The sequence below is a fragment of the Symphalangus syndactylus genome, chromosome 6 (genome assembly GCF_028878055.3).
Source record: "Symphalangus syndactylus isolate Jambi chromosome 6, NHGRI_mSymSyn1-v2.1_pri, whole genome shotgun sequence".
Classification (NCBI taxonomy): Eukaryota; Metazoa; Chordata; class Mammalia; order Primates; family Hylobatidae; genus Symphalangus; species Symphalangus syndactylus.
Genome location: NC_072428.2, coordinates 51,182,313 through 51,204,145, shown reverse-complemented (window position 1 = coordinate 51,204,145; position 21,833 = coordinate 51,182,313). Strand labels below are relative to the sequence as shown.

At 38.6% G+C, this 21,833-nt stretch overlaps 3 protein-coding genes across 3 annotated transcripts in view; 1 reads left to right on the top strand and 2 right to left on the bottom strand.

Moving 5' to 3' along the window:
* LOC129484541 (olfactory receptor 51H1-like) overlaps nt 1-21,833 on the top strand; it is a 38,736-nt gene continuing 16,903 nt past the window's right edge. Inside the window, exon 1 of the mRNA XM_063641788.1 lies at nt 1-27. The gene's annotated coding sequence lies outside the window, so the exon portion shown is untranslated. The remainder of the gene's footprint in view (nt 28-21,833) is intronic.
* Nucleotides 8,527-9,498, bottom strand: OR51S1 (olfactory receptor family 51 subfamily S member 1). Its single transcript, XM_055282716.1, has one exon. It carries the CDS (start codon nt 9,496-9,498, stop codon nt 8,527-8,529), a length of 972 nt encoding a protein of 323 aa, XP_055138691.1.
* Nucleotides 19,743-20,648, bottom strand: LOC129484553 (olfactory receptor 51H1-like). The gene is given in 1 exon segment (XM_055282731.1): nt 19,743-20,648. A coding segment is annotated over 1 exon segment (906 nt).

Sequence of the window (21,833 nt, the reverse complement as noted above, 5' to 3'; positions counted from 1 at the left end):
CCCTGGACAACAAGCAGCAATACCCAGGTACTATGTCAAGAGCCTTGGGTTAGCCTCTGAGACTTGCTGACTTCAGGTGAGATTCAGCACATTACCAGCTGTGCTGGCTATGGGGAGAGACTCCTTCTGCTTGAGGGAAGAGTAAGGGGACTTTCTCTTGCACCGTAGGTACAAGCACAACCACAGGGGTGTAGAGCAGGTTCTTGGGATCCCCCATTCCAGGATTTGACTCTTGGATGGCATTTCTGGACCTGCCCTGGGCCAGAGGGGAGCCCACTGACCTGACGGGTGAGTTCCTGGCCAGGCAGTATTCACCACAAGCTGACTTAAGAGCCCTTGGGCCTTACAGGAACATCTGCCGTTTTCTGGCAGTACTTCTCATGGCCAGTAGTGGCAGGTGGCTACAGGATGAGGTTCCTTTGCCTTTGAAAAGTGGAGAGGGAGTGGGAAGGTCTGTATCTTGTGATGTGAGTGCCAGCTCAGCTGCAGTATAACAGAACACCAGGTAGACTTCTAAGGCTTTTGACCCTAGTGCCTAAATCCCCGACAGCATCGCTGGACCCACCTGGGGCCTGGGGGATCTCACCTTCCTGAAGGGAAGAACACAGGCCTGGCTGGCTTTGCCAACTACAGATTGTGGAGCCCCATGGCCTAAAGCAAATGAAGACAGTAGCCAGGAAGTGGTTACAGCAGGCCTTGGGTGAGACCCAGTGGTGTGCTGGCTTCAGGTCTGACCCAGCACAGACATACTGGTGGTGGCCACAGGGGTGCTTGTGTCACTCCACCCTTAGATTCATGTGGCTCAGAACACAGAGAGACTCGATTTGTTTGGGATAAAGTAAGGGAAGAGAACAAGAGTCTCTGCCTGGTAATCCAGAGAATATTCCATATTTTGTCTAAGACCATCAAGGTGGTACCTCTGAGTCTAGAAGAAGCACAGCATTACTGGGCTTGGGGTTACCCCTAAAGTAGATACAACTTAGATCACAACACCCAAGTCCCTTGAAATATCTATAAAGCTATCCCAAGAAGAATGGGTACAAACAAGCCCAGACAGTGAAGACTACAATAAATAAACAATTCTTGAATGACCCAACAGTGAATAACATTGTACAGGAAAACATGACCTCACCAAATAAACTAAAGCACCAGGGATGAATCCTGGAGAAACAGCGATATGTGACCTTTCAGATAGAATTCAAAATAGCTGTGTTGAGGAAACTCAAAGAAATTCAAGATAACACAGAGAAGGAACTCAGAATTACATCAGAAAAAAGTAACAGTGATATTGAAATATTTACAAAGAATCAAGCAGAAATTCTGGGGCTGAAAAATATGATTGGCATACTGAAGAATGCATTACAGTCCTTTAATCACAGAATTAATGAAGCAGAACAAAGAATTAGTGAGCCTGAAGACAGGCTATTTGAAAATACACAGCCAGAGGAAACAAAACAAAAAAGAATAAAAAACAACAAAGCATACTTATAGGATCCAGAAAATAGCCTCAAAGGGCAATTCTAAGAGTTAATGGTCTTAAAGAGGAGGTAGAGAAAGAGATAAGAGTTAGAAAGTTTATTTAAAGAGATAATAACAGAGAACATTCCAAACCTAGAGAAAGTTATCAATATACAAGTACAAGAAGGTTAGAGAATACCAAATCAATTTAACCCCCAAAATAACACCTCAAGGCATTTAATAATCAAATTCCCCAAAATCAAATATAATGAAAGGATCCTAAAAGCTGCAAGAGAAAAGAAACAATATATCTGACAGCAGACTTTTCACTTGAAACTCACAGGCCAGGAGAGAGTAACGACATAAATAAAGTGCTGAAGGAAGAGTTCTTTTACCCAAGAATAATATATCCAATGAAAATATCTTTAAAAGATGAAGAAGAAATAAAGACTTTCCCAGACAAACAAAAGTGGAGAGATTTCCTCAACACCAGACCTGTTCTATAAGAAATGCTAGGCCGGGCATGGTGGCTCACATCTGTAATCCCAGCACTTTGGGAGGCCAAAGCAGGCAGATCACCTGAGGTCAGGAGTTCGAGACCAGCCTGACCAACATGGAGAAACCCCGTCTCTACTAAAAATACAAAAATTAGCCATGTGAGTTGGTGCATGCCTGTAATCCCAGCTACTCAGGTGGCTGAGGCAGAAGAATCACTTGAACCTCGGGGGCGGAGGTTGCGGTTAGCCAAGATGATGCCATTGCAGTGCAGCCTGGGCAACAAGAGCAAAACTCTGTCTCAAAGGGAGTTCTTTAATCTGAAAGAACAGGACGTTAATGAGCAATAAATAATCACTTTAAGGTAGTAATACAAAACTCATTGGCAATTAGTAAGTACATAGAAAAACAGAATATTATTACACTATAACTGTGGTGTGTAAACTACTCTTATGCCAAGTAGCAGGTCTAAAAATAAATAAATAAAAAATAATAGCTACATCAGCTTTTCGAGACATAGTACAATAAGGTTTAAATAGAAAAAAAATATTAAAATGCAGCTGAAACAAAGTTAAGGTGCAGTTTTTATTGTTTTTCTTTTAGCTTGTTTAGGCAAAGTGTTGTTATTAGGTTAAAATAATGGGTTATAAAATAGTATTTGAAAGCCTCATGGTATATTAGTTCGTGCTTACATTGCTATAAAGAATTACCTGAAACTGGGTAGTTTATAAATTAAAGAGGTTTAATTGTCTCACAGTTCCATAGACTGTGCACGAGGCAAGGCTGTGGAGGCCTCAAGAAACTTACAATCATGGTGGAAGGTGAAGAGGAAGCAATCACATCTTCACATGGTGACAGGAGAGAGACAGAGTGAAGAGGGAAGTGCCACACACTTTTAAATCATCAGATAACGTGAGAAGTTACTCACTATCATGAGAACAGCATGATTTAATCATCTCCCATCAGGTCCCTCTCTCCACATTGGGAATTACAATTCAACATGAAATTTGGGTGGGGACACAGAGCCAAAACATATCATTCTGCCCCTTGCCCCTCCAAAATCTCAAGGCCTTCTCACATTTCAAAACACAATCCTGCTTTCCCTATAGTCCCCCAAAGTCTTAAATCATTCCAGCATTAACTCGAAAGTCCAAGTCCAAAGTCTCATCTGAGACAAGGCAAGTTTCTCACACTGGTGAGCCTGTAAAATGAAAAAGTATTTACTTACAAGAGAAAATGGGGGTACAGGCATTGGGTAAATGCTCCCATTTTAAATGGAAAAAATTGGCCAAAACAAAGGGGCTAAGGTCCCATGCAAGTCCGAAACTCAGCAGGGCAGTCATTAAATCTTAAATCCTCAAAATAATCTCCTCTGACCCCATGTCTCACATCCAGGGCATGCTGATGCAAGGGGTGGCCTCCCAAGGCCTTGAGCACGTGTGCCTCTGTGGCTATTCAGGGTACAGCCCCTGTAGCTGCTTTCATAGGCTGGCTTTTTCCAGGTGCATGGTGCAAGCTATCGGTGGATCTGCCATTCTGGAGTATGGATGATGGTGGCTCTCTTCTCACAGATCCACTAGGAAGTGCCCCAGTGGGAACTCTGTGTGGGGGCTCCAACCCTACATTTCCTCACTCCACTGCCCTAGTAGAAGTTCTCCATGAGAGCACCACCCCTGCAGCAGACTTCTGCCTGGACATCCAGGCATTTCCATACATCCTCTGCAATCTAGGTAGAGGCTCCCAAACCTAAACTCTTGCCTTCTGTACACCCACAGGCCCAATACCACATGGAAGCTGCTATGGCTTGGGACCTGCACTCTCTGAATGAACAGTCCAAGCTGTACCTTGGCTCCTTTTAGCAATGGCTGGAGCTGGAGTGGATGGGACACAGAGTGCCATGTCTCAAGGATGCATCGATCAGCATGGCCCTGGGCCTGGCTAACAAAACCATTTTTCCCTCCTTGGCCTCCAGGTCTGTGGTGGGAGGGGCTGCAGTGAAGGTCTGAAATACCTGGGAGACATTTTCCCCATTGTGGTGGCTATTAACATTTGGCTCCTCTTTATTTATTCAAATTTATGCAGCTGGCTCTAATTTATCCCCAGAAAAAATGGGTTTTTATTGCCTACCACATGGTCAGGCTGCAAATTTCTCAAACTCATATGTTCTGCTTCCCTTTTAAATATAAATTTCAGTTTCAGATAGAAGCTCTTTGTTCATGCATATGAGTGTACACTGTTAAAAGAAGAAAATAAATAATAAAGATCAGAGCAGAAATAAATAAAATTGAAACAAAGAAAACAATACAAATGATCAATAAAACAAAAAGGTTTTTTGAAAAGTTAAACTTCCCCAAAATTGACAAACCTTTAGCCAGACTAAGAAAAAATGAGAGAAGATCCAAATAAATAAAATTTGAAATGAAAAAGGAGACATTACAACTGATACTGAAGAAACTTAAAGGATAAGTAATGGCTATTACAAGCAACTATATGCCAATAAATTAGAAAATCTAGAACTAATGGAGAAGTTCCTAGATGCATACACCCTACCAAGATTGAACCAGGAAGAAATCCAAAATATAAACAGACAAATAACAGGTAACAAGATCAAAGCCACAACAAAAAGCCTTCCCATAAAGAAAAGCCTGGGATACGATGGATTCACTGCTGAATTCCACCAACCAATTAAATAATTAATACCAATCCTACTCAAACTATTCCAAAATATGGAAGAGGAAGGAATACTTCCACACTCATCCTATGAGGTCAGTATTGCCATGATACTAAAACCAAAGACTCATCAAAAAAAGAAAACTACAGGCCAGTATCTCTGATAAATGTTGATGCAAAAATCTTCAATAAAATACTAGCAAGCTGAATTAAAAAAAAATTAGAAAGATAATTCATCATGAGCAAGTGGGATGTATCCCTGGGACACAAGAATGGTTCAACGTATGCAAATCAATCAATGGGATACATCATATCAACAGAATGAAGGATAAAAACCATATGATCATTTCAATTAATGCTGAAAAAGCATGTGATAAAATTCGTCACCCCTTCATAATAAAATCCCTAAAAATGGGTATAGAAGGAACAATCTCAAAATAGTAAAAGCCATATATGACAGACCTACAACTAGTATCACACTGAATGAGGAAAAACTGAAAGCCTTTACTCTAATATCTGAAACACTAGAAGGATGTTCACTGTCACCACTATTATTCAACACAGTATTGGAAGTCCTAGCTAGAGTATTAAGAAAAGGAAATAAAGTCATCCAAATTGGAATGGAAAAATTCAAATTATTCTTATTTTCAGAAGATAGGATCTTATATTTGGAAAAACCTAGAGACTCTACCAAAACAAATTATTAGAACTGAGGAACAAATTCAGTAAATTTGCAGGATACAAAATTAGCATACAAAATAAGTAGCATGTCTATAAGCCAACAGTGATCAAAAATTAAAAAAAAATTAAAAAGTAATCTCATTTACAATAGCCACATGTAAAATTAAATACCTAAAAATTAATTGAACCAAATAAACAAAAGATATCTACAGTGAAAACTATAAAACACGGATGAAAGAAGTTGAAGAGGGTACCAAAAAGTTGAAAAGTATTCTAAGTTCATGGACTGAAAGAATAAATATTGTTAAAATGTCCATACCATCCAAAGCACTCTATAGATTTAATGTAATTCCAATGAAAATATCAATGACATTCTTCACAGAAATAGAAAAAACAATCTTAATTTGTATGGAACCATGAAATACCCAGAATAGCCAAATTATTCTAAGTGAAAACTACTACAGAAAACATTGGGGAAACTACTACAAAAAAATATTGGGGAAATTCTCCAGGAAATTGATCTGGGTAAAAATTTCTTGAGCAATATCCCACAAGCACAGGCAACCGAAGCAAAAATGGACAAATAGGATCACATTAAGTTAAAAAGCTTCTGCACAGCAGATAAAACAATCCACAAAGTGAAGAGACAACCCACAGAATGGAAGAAAATATTTGCAAACTACCCATCTGGCAAAGAATTAATAACTAGAATATATAAGGAGCTCTACAACTCCACAGGGAAAAAAAACAATAATCTAATCAATAATGGGCAAAAGAGGTAAATAGACATTTCTCAAATGAAGAAAAACAATGACAAACAAGCATCTGTAAAAGTTCTCCACATCTTTGATCATCAGAGAAATGCAAATCAAAGCTATAATGAGATATCATCTCACTCCAGTTAAAATGGCTGATATCCAAAAGACAGGCAATGCTGCCAAGGTGGGAACATAAGTAAGTACAACTACTTTGGAGAATGGTTTAGAGGTTCCTCAATAAACTAAAATTAGAGCTTCCCTATGATCCAGCTATCCCACTGCTGTTATATACCCAAAAGAAAGGAAATCAGTATATTAAAGACGTTATCTGCACTCCCGTTTGCTGCAGCATGGTTCGCAATAGCTATGATTATTTGGAAGCAACCTAAGCGTTCATCAACAGGCAAATAGATAAGGAAAATGTGCTAGATATACACAATGGAGTACTATTCAGCCATAAAATGAATGAGATCCTATTATTTGCGACAGCATGGGTGAAATTAAAAGTCATTATATTAAGTGACATATGCCAGGCACAGAAAAACAAACATTGCATATTTTCACTTATTTGTGGGATCTAAAAATAAAAACAATTGTACTCATGGACAAAGAGAATAGGTTGTTTACCGGAGGCTGGGAAGGGTAGTGGAAACCTGGGGGAGAGGTGAGCATGGTTAGTGGGTATAAAAAATAATAGAAAGAATGAATAAGACCTACTATTTGATAGCACAATAGAGTGACTATAGTCAATAATAACTTAATCATACATTTTAAGATATCTAAAGGAATGTAATTGGATTGTTTACAACACAAAGGATAACTGCTTGAGGGGATGGATACCCCATTCTTCATGATGTGATTATTTCACATTGCATGCCTGTATCAAAACATCTCATGTACCCCATAAATATATAAACCCACTGTGTACCCACAAAAATAAAAAATATATATTATTAAAGTTAGTCAATTATTGTGCTACAACAATTGTGCTCCTCATAACACACATGTGATTAATCGTATTGGCATCAAAAAATAGATTAACCATGTTCACAGAATAAGACTATAATTACTCTGTTAGTTAACTTTTGCTGTATACCAACTACAAAATCCCAGATGCTCACAACTACAGCATTTGTTGTAATTCTCACTGGTCAGTAGGTTGTCAGAAACCCTCATCATCTAGGCTGCTTTGACTTGCTGGCTTTGCTTCAGTTCTCCGGGAACCAGGGACTGGCTCCAGGCTCTGAATTTGGCTCAGGTTTGCACCATGTATCTCCTTCCGGAAACCAGATTCAAGGGTAAGTAGCTACTAGGTTAGCACTACCCTAGTACAAGAAATTAAACCCTGCAGCAAAATCACACTCAAGCTCTTGCTTTTATCACATCCACTAACATCCTATTGACCAAAACAAGTCATGAGGACCACAGTGGTCAGAGAAAATCATGTGTCTAAAGTGAGAGTGAATGTAAATACAATCCATCCACTTTGTCCCTCCTGACGTGGATGTGAATGTATACTGCTGCTACTAGGAAGTAAAGAATTCAGACCAATAATTCCAAATGCCACTTGTAAGATTCCATTTATATAAAACATTATAAGTGTTCACTAACCAGATAATTATAGTTAAGTTTGGGAGATATAATTTAAGATTATTCTTATTCTATTTTTTCTGAAATATGCAAAAATTTTAAAAATTAAATTTTATTTTAAATGACAATAATTATGCATATTCATAGTGATGTTTTGATGCATACCATGTATAGTGATCAGATTGCAGGGTAATTAGCATATTTAAAGTCTCAAACATTTCTCATTTATTTGTGTTGAGAACATTCAATATACATATATATTCAAAAAAACATACTAACGTTTTGAAAACTAAATGAAGTATTAAAAAAATTATATTCCCTCTTTTTTTCCTGGCCTGATCAGAGTTAAATAACCTATCTCTTGGTGTGAAGAATCTAAATGAGAGACTTACTTGCATTTTCCTCATTTATCTAATTCCTAAGGATTGGTCAGAATTCTTACTTCTTAAGGAGGTGCAAAACCAATGGAGGATCTTCTATCTAGTTGAGAAGAATGTTTCTGTCTTATTTTTCCTTTGCTATGTAGATGATTAACTCTTCTAGCTTTATCCAATATTCAGGTATAGATATAGTGACAGGACTAACAACAATAAAATAACAACAGGCACACACTTGGATAGTTGTGACAAGATCTGGACTCTGGCCCTTACTATGCCATTGATATGTAATGTATCAGTGGGTGGATCATGTTCATTCTTTGGGGCTTCTAAGCTTGCATCAATATACACAGGCATACTTCCAGGGACAGGAAGCTACATCCACGTATATGCACTTATGTGTACGTGAATGATCATTTCATGCTTGGTGAGCTGAGTTCTTGCAGAAACTTTAGTATCAGGAGCCCTGTATCACCAAACATGGAGGGACACCCTCCTCACTGAGCACCACCCACCTTCCTGGGCTGCAACCTGTTGAGTATTCTCTTTCTAATCTCCTTCATCTTGACACTATAGAGAATAGGGTTTATCAACGGAGGAAGCAGGAAATGGACATAGGAGAGAAGAGTATGGGTATGCTGAGTGATTGGCAGCTCAAGATGGTTAATCAGTGCCAGGAGGATCATAGGGATATAGAAGAGGAGCACGGCAGAGAGGTGGGCAGCACAGGTTTGACCAGCCTTCCAGCGATCCTCCCTGGACTCCACACCTTGCAACACCTTGCCAATCAGGCCATAGGAGAAGAAAATAAGCAGGGGGTCCAAACCCATGGCTGAAAGAACCACAAATAGGCTGTAGGCTGCACCCCAAGCTCCTGGGCAGGCCAAACGAGCCACATCTGGATGCAAGCAATAAGAATGGGTTAGGACCTGTGGGCGGCAGTAGGGCATGTAGGTCAGCAGAAATGGCAGGGGCAGATGGAGACCCAGACATCGAAAAGCAGTGGCCAGACTGATTTTGCTAATTACACCATTGGTGAGGAGTGCTGGGTAGTGGAGAGGTCGGCAGATGGCCAGTGCCCGATCAATGGACATGGTGAGCAAGACAGAGGACTCCATGACAGAAAAGACATGGACAAAAAACATCTGTAGAAGGCAGACTGAGGCAGGGACAGTGTAAGCACCAGCAAGGGCAAGGCCCAGCAGTGTGGGCATCAGGGCAGTGACCAATCCAATATCAGACACACTAAGCAAGAAGAGGAAGAAGTGCATTGGGTGGTGCAGGGCGGGCTCCATGGCAATGATCCAGAGGATGGTACCATTTCCCAGTGCAGAGAGAAGGTAGACAGCAATGAGGGGCATTGTCCACCAGGAGGGTGCACCTGATAGGCCTGGCATGCCCACCAGCAAGAAGGTGGGGGCCATTGAAGTGCTGCTATTGGGGGCTATCTGAGTCGGTAATGTTGACATAGTTCAGGATTCCACGTTGAACTCTGGAACCTGAAAAATGATCAGAAAGGTTTACTTAATTGCGTGCCAAATTTGCATAAAACTTTCCAAAATGGCCTGCATCTTCCCTTCCCTGACTCATGCACACACATACACATACACATATACACATTTCCTCCTTATGCACACACCCATCCTAATAGTATATGCAGCATTCATTCCTTGCCTTTGAGGTTTCTCTATAGCTGTCCTCATAGCTCTGTGGTTCTGTTTCTTTTCCTAAATTGTTTTCACATTTTTTTACCTTGCCTCTCCCTGTAGTGTTATCCTATTTTTTCCCTCCCTTTATGACAAACACTTAAGGAAACAGTCCATTTATCCATATTTTTTTCTCTTCCCAACCCCAGACAGTCTGACTTCTAGACTGCCTTAAGATACTTGCATTTTGGTGCACTTTAACTGTCCTTATTAAGTCCCCAATTACTCCTTTATTTCTAAATTAAGGGGCATTCATTTTTTCTAAGCTTGATTTATTTCTTAATGAGTTTTGGCTACTATGGATATATTTTTTACTTTTTTAAAAATTATCCCATTCAGAATTTAGCCTTTTAGTTCACTTTGCTGTGTCCCTATGATTTATACATTGGTATTTAAAATTTTTATTTTATTGAAATGTAATAATTGTACATATTTAAAGGGGTGCATGTGGTATTTTTTACATGCATAGAATGTGAAATGATAATGTCAGGGTATTTAGGACATCCATCGCCTTGAGTAATTATGATTTTTATATGTTGGAACATTTCAAGTTCTGTCTACTAGCTATTTTGAAATATAAAATACATTGTTGTTAACTATAGTCACCCTACTTGGCTACTGAACATTATAACTTATTTCTTCTATCTAAGTGTATGTTTATATTTTTGAGGTATTTTTACTTGGCCCTCTTTATTTTCCTAAGTGGTCTTATTTACTCTCATGACATCAACTCGAGTCTACAAACTGATGAATTACTAATATATATTCCCAGATCCTTCTAGGTTCATCTCACCTTGGATGTCCCATGCAATTTAAATTCAAATAATCCAAAGCAGATCTTAACAGACACATCTTAATGCCTCTTTCAGAGTCATCAGTTAGGAAACAGTGAAGAGGAATTTATGTCAATAGCAAAACCAGTAAGACACTCCTTGGTTCCCTAAGTCAGTTTTTGGTGCCACCATTAATCAATTTCCCAAAATAAAAACCTGAGAATTAGCTTCTCTTCACATGTAATATCCAAATATTATTTATAATTTTAACAAGAAGGACTGGACACACACCATAGTCATATCTTCTTCCCTGCCCAAATGCCCAGAAAGATTGGAACTGAAATTCTGGACAAAAAGACCATGAAAACTCGGATCTAAAGAAAAGTAAAATAAAAAAACTTGCTAGGTTTTGTTTTCAGGGTAATGATGTAGATACAAGTTAACCCTAAACATTTATTACAAGAATTCCAAATACATATGTTATAAAATATTGTTAAAATTTTAAATAAAATATAACTTTCAAGCTAAAAAAGGAAGATAAATGCAACAAAAACCTTAATCTCACAGACTTTTAAAAAGCAATAAATGGAAACATTCATTTCCAGTGTGATGGAGTGAGGAGGCTAACACATCCTCTCCCCTACAAAGCAGGTATAAAGCTGGCAAGCTGTCAATATCCATTTTGACACTCTGGGAATCCATTAGAGATATAAGCTTGTTTATTGAAACGACTGAACTTTGGAAAATAACAGCCACGTGCCTGGCATTTTGGCAAGGCTGCTTCATTCCGCTGCCTCCAGCTCTATCAACAGTGGTCAGATAAGGAAACCCCACAGCTTTGTTCCTGCACTCATGAGGCAGCTTCCGTGATTTGGAGCTCTGTCAGTTAGCATGGCAATTTTGGTGGCAAGGAAATAGGGAGGGCCAGCAACTCCACTACCGTGAGGTTCTGGTCCTCTTTGGGGCAATGTGTCCACCAGCAGACTAGGTCGGGATTTAACACAGAATTCTGGCTGAAAAATAAAACCAGATGGTAACTGGAATCTATAGGAAGAAATGAAGAGTACTGGAGATACTCAATATATGGGTAAATATGAAGGACTCTATACACGTTTTAGTTAATTTTCACTAAATTTCCTTAACAGGCTTGAATTGGATGAAAAAATAATTATAATATTATATTGTTGAGTAAATTTTATATATTGTATATGTGTGTGTCTGTATATGTATGTATATATATTATAATAATAGCACAACAAGGGGGAGAAATTAAAAATTTATTAAAACAAAACTTTTGAATTTTACTGGAATTAAGTTAATATTATTCTGAAGTAAATTATATAATGATGTGCATATTGTAATTTATAGAACAATCGCTAATAAACAGTAAAAAAATCAAAAGATGAATTGAAATCATTCAGCAAAAACATTTAAACAAATGAATGCAATGAAAAAACAGTGGAACAAAAAAAGACACAAGACTAACAGAAAACAAATAGCAAAATGACAGGTGAAATTTCAACCATATCAATAATCACAAAGTGAATGGACTAAACATGCGTCATAAAAGGCACATTGTTATGTAGAATAGAAAAGCAAGTTTTAACTATATTCTGTATACAAAAGACATACCATAGATTCAAAGGGGTAAATAGTTGAAAGTAAGAAGGTAGAAAATTATATACCCCACAAAAATACATGAGAGATGGAGTGGCTATACTAATATCATATAACAATCATAAATGCATATATAAAGAACACTAGATGCCAAAAATACATGAACCAAAACTGACAAAATTAATGAGTGAGATAAGCAATTTATCAATAATAGTTGAAGATTTTAATATCCCAAACTCAATAATTGATAAAACAATTTAAAAAATACACAAGGAAATAGAAATCTTTTGAAAAACACCATGAATCAAAAATGACATTTATATAATACTCTCCACAATAGCAGACTGTGTATTCTTCTCAAGCACATATAGGATTTTCTGTATGAAGAATTGTAGGCTGGGAGGCAAAATAAGCTTTAATAATTTTTAAAATATTCATATCATACAGAGCACATTCATTTCTCAAATCAATAACCTAAGCTTCCTTGAGTATTTACAAAACAAAGAACAATCAATAGCCAAACTAAACACGTGTTGGTGAGAATGTGGAGAAAAGGGAATCCTTGTACATTGTTGGTAGGAGTATAAATTTGTACACCCATTATGAAGAATAGTATAAAAGTTCTTCAAAAAATTGAAAATAAAACCACCATATTATTCAGCATTCCCACTTCTGGATATGTATTCAATGGAAATAAAGCCATGATCTCAAAGAGATATCTTCACTCCCATGTCCATTGAAGCATTATTCATAATAGCCAAGATATGGAAACAACTTAAATGTTCATTGATGTATGAAGAGGTTAAAAAGTGTGATAGATATATAATATTCAGCCTTAAAAAAGAAGAACAACCTGTCATTTGCAACAGCGTGGATAAATATGGAGGACATTATGCCAAGTGAAATAAGCCAGACATAGTAAGAAAAATGCTGCACAACCTCACTTTTGTGTGAACTCTAACAAAGTCAAACTCATAGAAACAGAACAGAAGGGTAATTATCAGGGTTTGAGGGGGTGTAGGGGAAATAGGGAAATGTGAGTCAAAGGATACAAACTTACAGTTATAAGATGTGTAAGTGTTAGAGGCTTAATGTACAGCATGATGATTTATAGGTAATAATAATATATTGTGTACTTAAAATTTGCCAAAGGGCACCTCTTAGGTATCCTCCGAACACACGCACACACACATACAAACATGCATGCACACACATACGATGCTAACTATGTGAGATAATAAATATGTTAATTGGCTTGATTGTGGTCAACATTTCACAAGGTATACATATATCAAAACATCATATTGTACACCTTGAATATAGACAATTTTAAATTGTCAATTATACTTTAATAAAGCTGAAAATAATGGAATAAAATTTAAAAAACAAAATAAATACAGATGACATAATTAAAGATTAAAAAATTGAAAACCCTCAGCAAGACTTAAAGAGAAAGCAAAAGATGCAAATTACCAAAATCAGGAATGCAATGTGGGATAACACTATTAGACAATTAGTTGAAATTTTTTAAAATCCTAGAAAAATAAAAATATAAAACTGACTCAAGAAGAAATAGCAATTCTAAACAGACCTATAACAAATAAAGTCAATTACTAATTAAAACTCTTCCTACTAAAAAATGTCAAGGTCCAGATGATTTCGTGGGTGAATTAGATCACATATTAAAAGAAGAAATAATAACTAATGCTTCTCATAATGCTTTAAAAATAGAGAAGGATTTTATCAAATCCTACTCAATCCAGAAGTAGAGTGTAATCTTGATTCTAAAGCCAAATCATAACAAAAAACATAGCACTGACAAATTTTCCTGAAGTAAATAGACATATAAATTCTTAATATTAGCAAATTAAATTTGGCTACATAAAAAAAAAATTCTGCACTGTGATTTTGTGGAATTTATGCCTAAGTGCAGAGCTGGTTTTGTATTTCAACATCAACTAATGTAATACACATTAGAAAAAAGGACAAAAATTGCATGGTCATCTCAATAGGCACAGAAAATCATGTGTCAAATCATGTACTCACTCATGATAAAAACTCTGAATAAGGAGGGTTCCAAGATGGCTGAATAGGAACAGCTTCAGTCTACAGCTCCCTGCATGAGTGACACAGAAGACGGGTGATTTCTGCATTTCCAACTGAGGCACCAGGTTCATCTCACTGGGGCTTGTTGGACAGTGGGTGCAGGCCATGGAGTGTGAGCCGAAGCAGGGCGGGGCATCGCCTCACCCGGGAAGTGCAAGGGGTCAGGGAATTCCCTTTCCTAGCCAAGGGATGGTACCTGGAAAATCGGGACACTCCCACCCTAATACTGCGCTTTTCCAGCAGTCTTAGCAAACGGCACACCAGGACATTATATCCCACGCCTGGCTTGGAGGGTCCCACGCCCACGGAGCCTTGCTCACTGCTAGCACAGTGGTCCGAGATCAAACTGCAAGGCAGCAGCAAGGCTAGGGGAGGGGCATCTGACATTGCTGAGGCTTGGGTAGGTAAACAAAGCAGCCTGGAAGCTCAAACTGGGTGGAACCCACCTCAGCTCAAGGAGGCCTGCCTGCCTCTGTAGATTCCACCTCTAGGGGCAGGGCATAGCTGAACAAAAGGCAGCAGAAACTTCTGCAGACTTAACTGTCCCTGTTTGACAGCTTTGAAGAGAGAAGTCATTCTCCCAGCACAGAGTTTGAGATCTGAGAATGGACAGACTGCCTCCTCAAGTGGGTCCCTGACCCCCGAGTAGCCTAACTGGGAGACATCTCCCAGTAGGGGCAAACTGACACCTCGTACAGCTGGGTGCCCATCTGAGATGAAGCTTCCAGAGGAAGGATCAAGCAGAAACATTTGCTGTTCTGCAATATTTGCTGTTCTGCAGCCTCCGCTGGTGATACCCAGGCAAACAGGGTCTGGAGTGGACCTCCAGCAAACTCCAACAGAACTGCAGCTGAGGGTCCTGACTGTTAGAAGGAAAACTAACAAACATAAAGGACATCCACACCAAAACCCCACCTCTAGGTCACCATCATGAAAGACCAAAGGTAGATAAAACCACAAAGATGGGGAGAAAACAGAACAGAAAAGCTGAAAATTCCAAAAATCAGAGGGCCTCTTCTCCCCCAAAGGAACACAGCTCCTTGCCAGCAGCGCAACAAAGCTGGACGGAGAAGGACTTTGACGAGTTGACAGAAGTAGGCCTCAGAAGATCAGTAATAACAAACTTTTCTGAGCTAAAGGAGGATGTTTGAACCCATTGCAAAGAAGCTGAAAACCTTGAAAAAAGATTCGATGAATGGCTAACTAGAATAAACAGCCTACAGAAGACCTTAAATGACCTGAAATGAGCTGAAAACCATGGCGCGAGAACTACGTGATGCATACACAAGCTTTGTCAGCCGATTCGATCAAATGGAAGAAAGGGTATCAGTGATTGAAGATCAAATCAATGAAATGAACTAAGAAGAGAAGTTTAGAGAAAAAAGAGTAAAAAGAAAAGAACAAAGCCTCCAAGAAATATGGGACTATGTGAAAAGACCAAATCTACGTCTGATTGGTGTACCTGAAAGTGACGGGGAGAATGGAACCAAGTTAGAAAACACTCTTCAGGATATTATCCAGGAGAACGTCCCCAATCTAGCAAGGCAGACCAACATTCAAATTCAGGAAATACAGAGAACACCACAAAGATACTCCTCAAGAAGAGCAACTCCAAGACACATAATTGTCAGATTATCCAAAGTTGAAATGAAGGGAAAAATGTTAAGAGCAGCCAGAGAAAAAGGTTGGGTTACCCACAAAGGGAAGCCCACCACACTAACAGTGGATCTCTTGGCAGAAGAGAAACTCTACAAGCCAGAAAAGAGTGGGGGCCAATATTCAACATTCTTAAAGAAAATAATTTTCAACCCCAAATTTCATATCCAGCCAAACTAAGATTCATAAGTGAAGGAGAAATAAAATCGTTTACAGACAAGCAAATGCTGAGAGATTTTGTCACCACCAGGTCTACCTTACAAGAGCTCATGAAGGAAGCACTAAACATGGAAAGGAACAACCAGTAGCAGCCACTGAAAAAAACATGCCAAATTGTAAAGACCATCGATGCTAGGAAGAAGCTGCATCAACTAACGAGCAAAATAACCAGCTAAAGTCATAATGACAGGATCAAATTCACACATAACAATATTAACCTTAAATGTAGATGGGCTAAATGCTCCAATTAAAAGACACAGACTGGCAAATTGGATAAAGAGTCAAGACCCATCAGTGTGCTGTATTCAGGAGACCCATCTCACTTGCAGAGACACACATAGGCTCAAAATAAAGGGATGGAGGAAGATCTACCAAGCAAATGGAAAACAAAAAAAAAGCAGGGATTGCAATCCTAGTCTCTGATAAAACAGACTTTAAACCAACAAAGATCAAAAGAGACAAAGAAGGCCATTACATAATGGTAAAGGGATCAATTCAACAAGAAGAGCTAACTATCCTAAATATATATGCACCCAATACAGGAGCACCCAAATTCATAAAGCAAGTCCTTAGAGACCTACAAAGAGACTTAGACTCCCACACAATAATAATGGGAGACTTTAACACCCCACTGTCAACATTAGACAGATCAGTGAGACAGAAGGTTAACAAGGATATCCAGGACTTGAACTCAGCTCTGCACCAAGCAGACCTAATAGACATCTACAGAACTCTCCACCCCAAATCAACAGAATACACATTCTTCTGAGCACCACGTCGCACTTATTCCAAAATTGACCACATACTTGGAAGTAAAGCACTCCTCAGCAAATATAAAAGAACAGAAACTATAACAAACTGTCTCTCAGACCACAGTTCAATCAAATTAGAACTCAGGATTAAGAAACTCACTCAAAACCGCACAACTACATGGAAACTGAACAACCTGCTTCTGAATGACTACTGGGTACATAATGAAATGAAGGCAGAAATAAAGATGTTCTTTGAAACCAGTGAGAACAAAGACACAACATACCAGAATCTCTGGGACACATTTAAAGCAGTGTGTAGAGGGAAATTTATAGCACTAAATGCCCACAAGAGAAAGCAGGAAAGATCTAAAATCAACACCCTAACATCACAATTAAAAGAACTAGAGAAGTAAGAGCAAACACATTCAAAAGCTAGCAGAAGGCAAGAAATAACTAAGATCAGAGCAGAACTGAAGGAGATAGAAACACAAAAAACCCTTCAAAAAAATCAATGAAACCAGGAGCTGGTTTCTTAAAAAGATTAACAAAATTGACAGACCGCTAGCAAGACTAATAAAGAAGAAAAGAGAGAAGAATCAAATAGACACAATAAAAATGATAAAGGGGATATCACCACCAATCCCACAGAGATACAAACTACCATCAGAGAATACTATAAACATCTCTGTGCAAATAAACTAGAAAATCTAGAAGAAATGGATAAATTCCTCAACACATACACCCTCCCAAGACTAAACCAGGAAGAAGTTGAATGCCTGAATAGACCAATAACAGGCTCTGAAATTGAGGCAATAATTAATACCCTACCAACCAAAAAAAGTCCAGGACCAGATGGATTCACAGCCGAATTCTACCAGAGGTACAAAGAGGAGCTGGTACCATTCCTTCTGAAACTATTCCAATCAATAGAAAAAGAGAGAATCCTCCCTAACTCATTTTACAAGGCCAGCATCATCCTGATACCAAGGCCAGGCAGAGACACAACAAAAAAACAGAATTTCAGACCAATATCCCTGATGAACATTGATGCAAAAATACGCAATAAAATACTGGCAAACCGAATCCAGCAGCACGTCAAAAAGCTTATCCCCCACAATCAAGTTGGCTTCATCCCTGGGATGCAAGGCTGGTTCAACATATGCAAATCAATAAACATAATCCATCATATAAACAGAACCAAAGACGAAAACCACATGATTATCTCAATAGATGCAGAAAAGGCCTTTGACAAAATTCAACAGCCCTTCATGCTCAAAACTCTCAATAAACTAGGTATTGATGGGACATATCTCAAAATAATAAGAGCTATCTATGACAGACCCACAGCCAATATCATACTGAATGGGCAAAAACTGGAAGCATTCCCTTTGAAAACTGGCACAAGACCGGGATGCCCTCTCGCACCACTCCTATTCAACATAGTATTGGAAGTTCTGGCCAGGGCAATCAAGCAGGAGAAAGAAATAAAGGGTATTCAATTAGGAAAAGAGGAAGTCAATTTGTCCCTGTTTGCAGATGACATGATTGTATATTTAGAAAACCCCATCCTCTCAGCCCAAAACCTCCTTAAGCAGATAAGCAACTTCAGCAAAGTCTCAGGATACAAAATCAATGTGCAAAAATCACAAGCATTCCTATACACCAATAACAGACAAACAGAGAGCCAAATCACCAGTGAATTCCCATTCACAACTGCTTCAAAGAGAATAAAATACCTAGGAATCCAACTTAACAAGGAATGTGAAGGACCTCTTCAAGGGGAACTACAAACCACTGCTCAACAAAATGAAAGAGGACACGAACAAATGGAAGAACATTCCATGCTCATGGATGGGAAGAATTAATATCATGAAAATGGCCATACTGCCCAAGGTAATTTATAGATTCACTGCCATCCCTATCAAGCTACCAATGACTTTCTTCACAGAATTGGAAAAAACTACTTTAAAGTTCATATGGAACCAAAAAGAGCCCACATTGCCAAGATAATCTTAAGCCAAAAGAACAAAGCTGGAGGCATCATGCTACCTGACTTCAAGCTATACTACAAGGCTACAGTAACCAAAACAGCATGGTACTGGTACCAAAACAGATATATAGACCAATGGAACAGAACAGAGCCCTCAGAATTAATACCACACATCTACAACCATCTGATCTTTGACAAACCTGACAAAAACAAGAAATGGGGAAAAGATTCCTTATTTAATAAATGGTGCTGGGAAAACTGGCTAGCCATATATAGAAAGCTGAAACTGGATTCCCTCCTTACACCTTATGCAAAAATTAATTCAAGATGGATTAAAGACTTAAATATTAGACCTAAACCCATAAAAACCCTAGAAGAAAACCTAGGCAATTCCATTCAGGACATAGGCATGAGCAAAGACTTCATAACTAAAACACCAAAAGCAATGGCAACAAAAGCCAAAATGGACAAATGGAATCTTATTAAACTAAAGAGCTTCTGCACAGCAAAAGGATAACCAAGGGTGAAATATAACTAAATATTTTATGAAGTGTTATCTGGATAAATGTGATAATTTGTTCTCACTGATGCTCATCTCCAGTGTCAAAGAAAAGTGTGAAGCTACTTAATAAATTACATTTTGTGATACCATATTTCAAAATGCACACATTCCAAAATATAGTATATACAGAACAATAATGACCTGTTATGTATCTTCAGCTACAAGCCTTACCCACTCCTACGTTTCCCCAGATGTGCAAAATTTGATGCACCATAACTGTGGAAAATTAAATAATTAATTCTTCCAGTGGATAATTACTCTGCTTCTTACACATGATTCCATTCTACTAGACCCTATTTTTTTCTCCTCTGGAACACTTGAAAGATCACTCTTCAAATCTGCTTGGTCTTCACACTGTAGACAATGGGGTTTAGCACAGGCGGGAGCAGTAGGTATATATCAGCCATGAGCATGTGCACTACTGGTGATAAATGCTCCCCAAATCTGTGGATCATGGAGGCACCAATAAAAGGAACATAGAAGAGAAGCACGGCAGACATGTGAGAGAGGCAGGTGCTGAGGGTTTTCAGCCTTTCACCTCTGGAGGCAATGCCCAGCACAGTCTTCAGGATGAGTACATAAGACAGTAGAATGAGGAGAGCATCGAGCCCCAGTGTGAAGATGACAACGATGAGGCCATAGAGGCTGTTGACGCAGGTGCTGGCACAAGCTAGCTGCATCATGTTTTGGTGAAGACAATATGAATGAGACAAGACATTGGAATGGCAGAAGGGTAGGCGCTGTATAAGGAAGGGCACAGGGAAGACCACACAGACTTCCCGGGTGAGGACAGCTATTCCAATCTTTCCAATAACATTGTGAGTGAGGATGGAAACATAGTGTAATGGGTTTCAGATGGCCACAAATCTATCAAAGGCCATGGACACTAGGACTCCTGATTCTACTATTCCGAATACATGGATGAAGAACATCTGCATGATGCATGCATCAAAAACAATCTCAGGGGCATTAAGCCAGAAGATGCTGAGCATGGAGGGCAAGGTGGACATGGAGAGACTAACGTCAGTGAGAGCCAAGATAGAAAGGAAGTAATACATGGGCTCATGGAGACTCGGCTCCACCTTGATGACAGCTAGGATGGTACCACTTCCCAGGAGTGTGAGTGTGTAGAGAAATCCCAGGGGAAAGGCCAACCATGGGTTCTTGTCTGGCATTCCTGGGATACCTGTCAGAATGAAGTTACGGTGGTTGGCATGTGATGCATTCAAGTTCGTCATGTTGTTCTCACCATCGGGTGGGGCTGGACTCTTCCACTTGGCTCACAGCTCCTAAATTGAATATATATTCTCATATGGACAGAACAATGGCTTTATGAATGCATAGTAGAATAGCACAGGAAAGAATAAAGTTAAAAAACATTTAGATGATATTTGTAACGCTTTGTCTTTTTCCTTCCTACACAGTCACTTGTGATTACCTCCCTTCTCTTGGAATAAATTTCTTTATTTGAAAAATGGAAACAAGCCGGGCGCGGTGGCTCACGCTTGTAATCCCAGCACTTTGGGAGGCCGAGGCGGGCAGATCACGAGGTCAGGAGATCGAGACCACGGTGAAACCACCTCTCTACTAAAAATACAAAAAATTAGCCGGGCTTGGTGGCGGGCGCCTGTAGTCCCAGCTACTCGGAGAGGCTGAGGCAGGAGAATGGCGTGAACCCGGGAGGCGGAGCTTGCAGTGAGCCGAGATTGCGCCACTGCACTCCAGCCTGGGCGACAGAGTGAGACTCCGTCTCAAAAAAAAAAAAAAAAAAAAGAAAAATGGAAACAAGAGTAAACATCCAGTGTTTAGTAGACAGTGAAGAATTTTGATAATTCCTTTGATATCTCCTCCTCATATAGTTTTCAAGGTTTAGCAGAAAAGAATTAGACATAACCAAGATCTTAATAACATAGAGCATATTGCTAAATAATTTTTTAAAACCCCACTAAAAACCTCACAATACCATCACCACACACCCACAACTACATACAATCCCACTGTCATCACAACCTACATCCACATAAATCCATGTGTATAAGGGTATTTTTTATATATATATATATCATATATAGTTCTATATATATCATATATACTTCCATATGTATATAGATACATATACATACAGATACACACAGTTTCCAAGTATATACATATAGAAGTATATATGTATTTAGAAGTATATACATATAGAAGTATATATGTATTTAGAAGTATATACATATGGAAGTATATATGTATTTAGAAGTATATACATATAGAGGTATATATGTATTTAGAAGTATATACATATAGAAGTATATATGTATTTAGAAGTATATACATATAGAAGTATATATGTATTTAGAAATTTATACATATAGAAGCATATATGTATTTAGAAGTATATACATATAGAAGTATATATGTATTTAGAAGTATATACA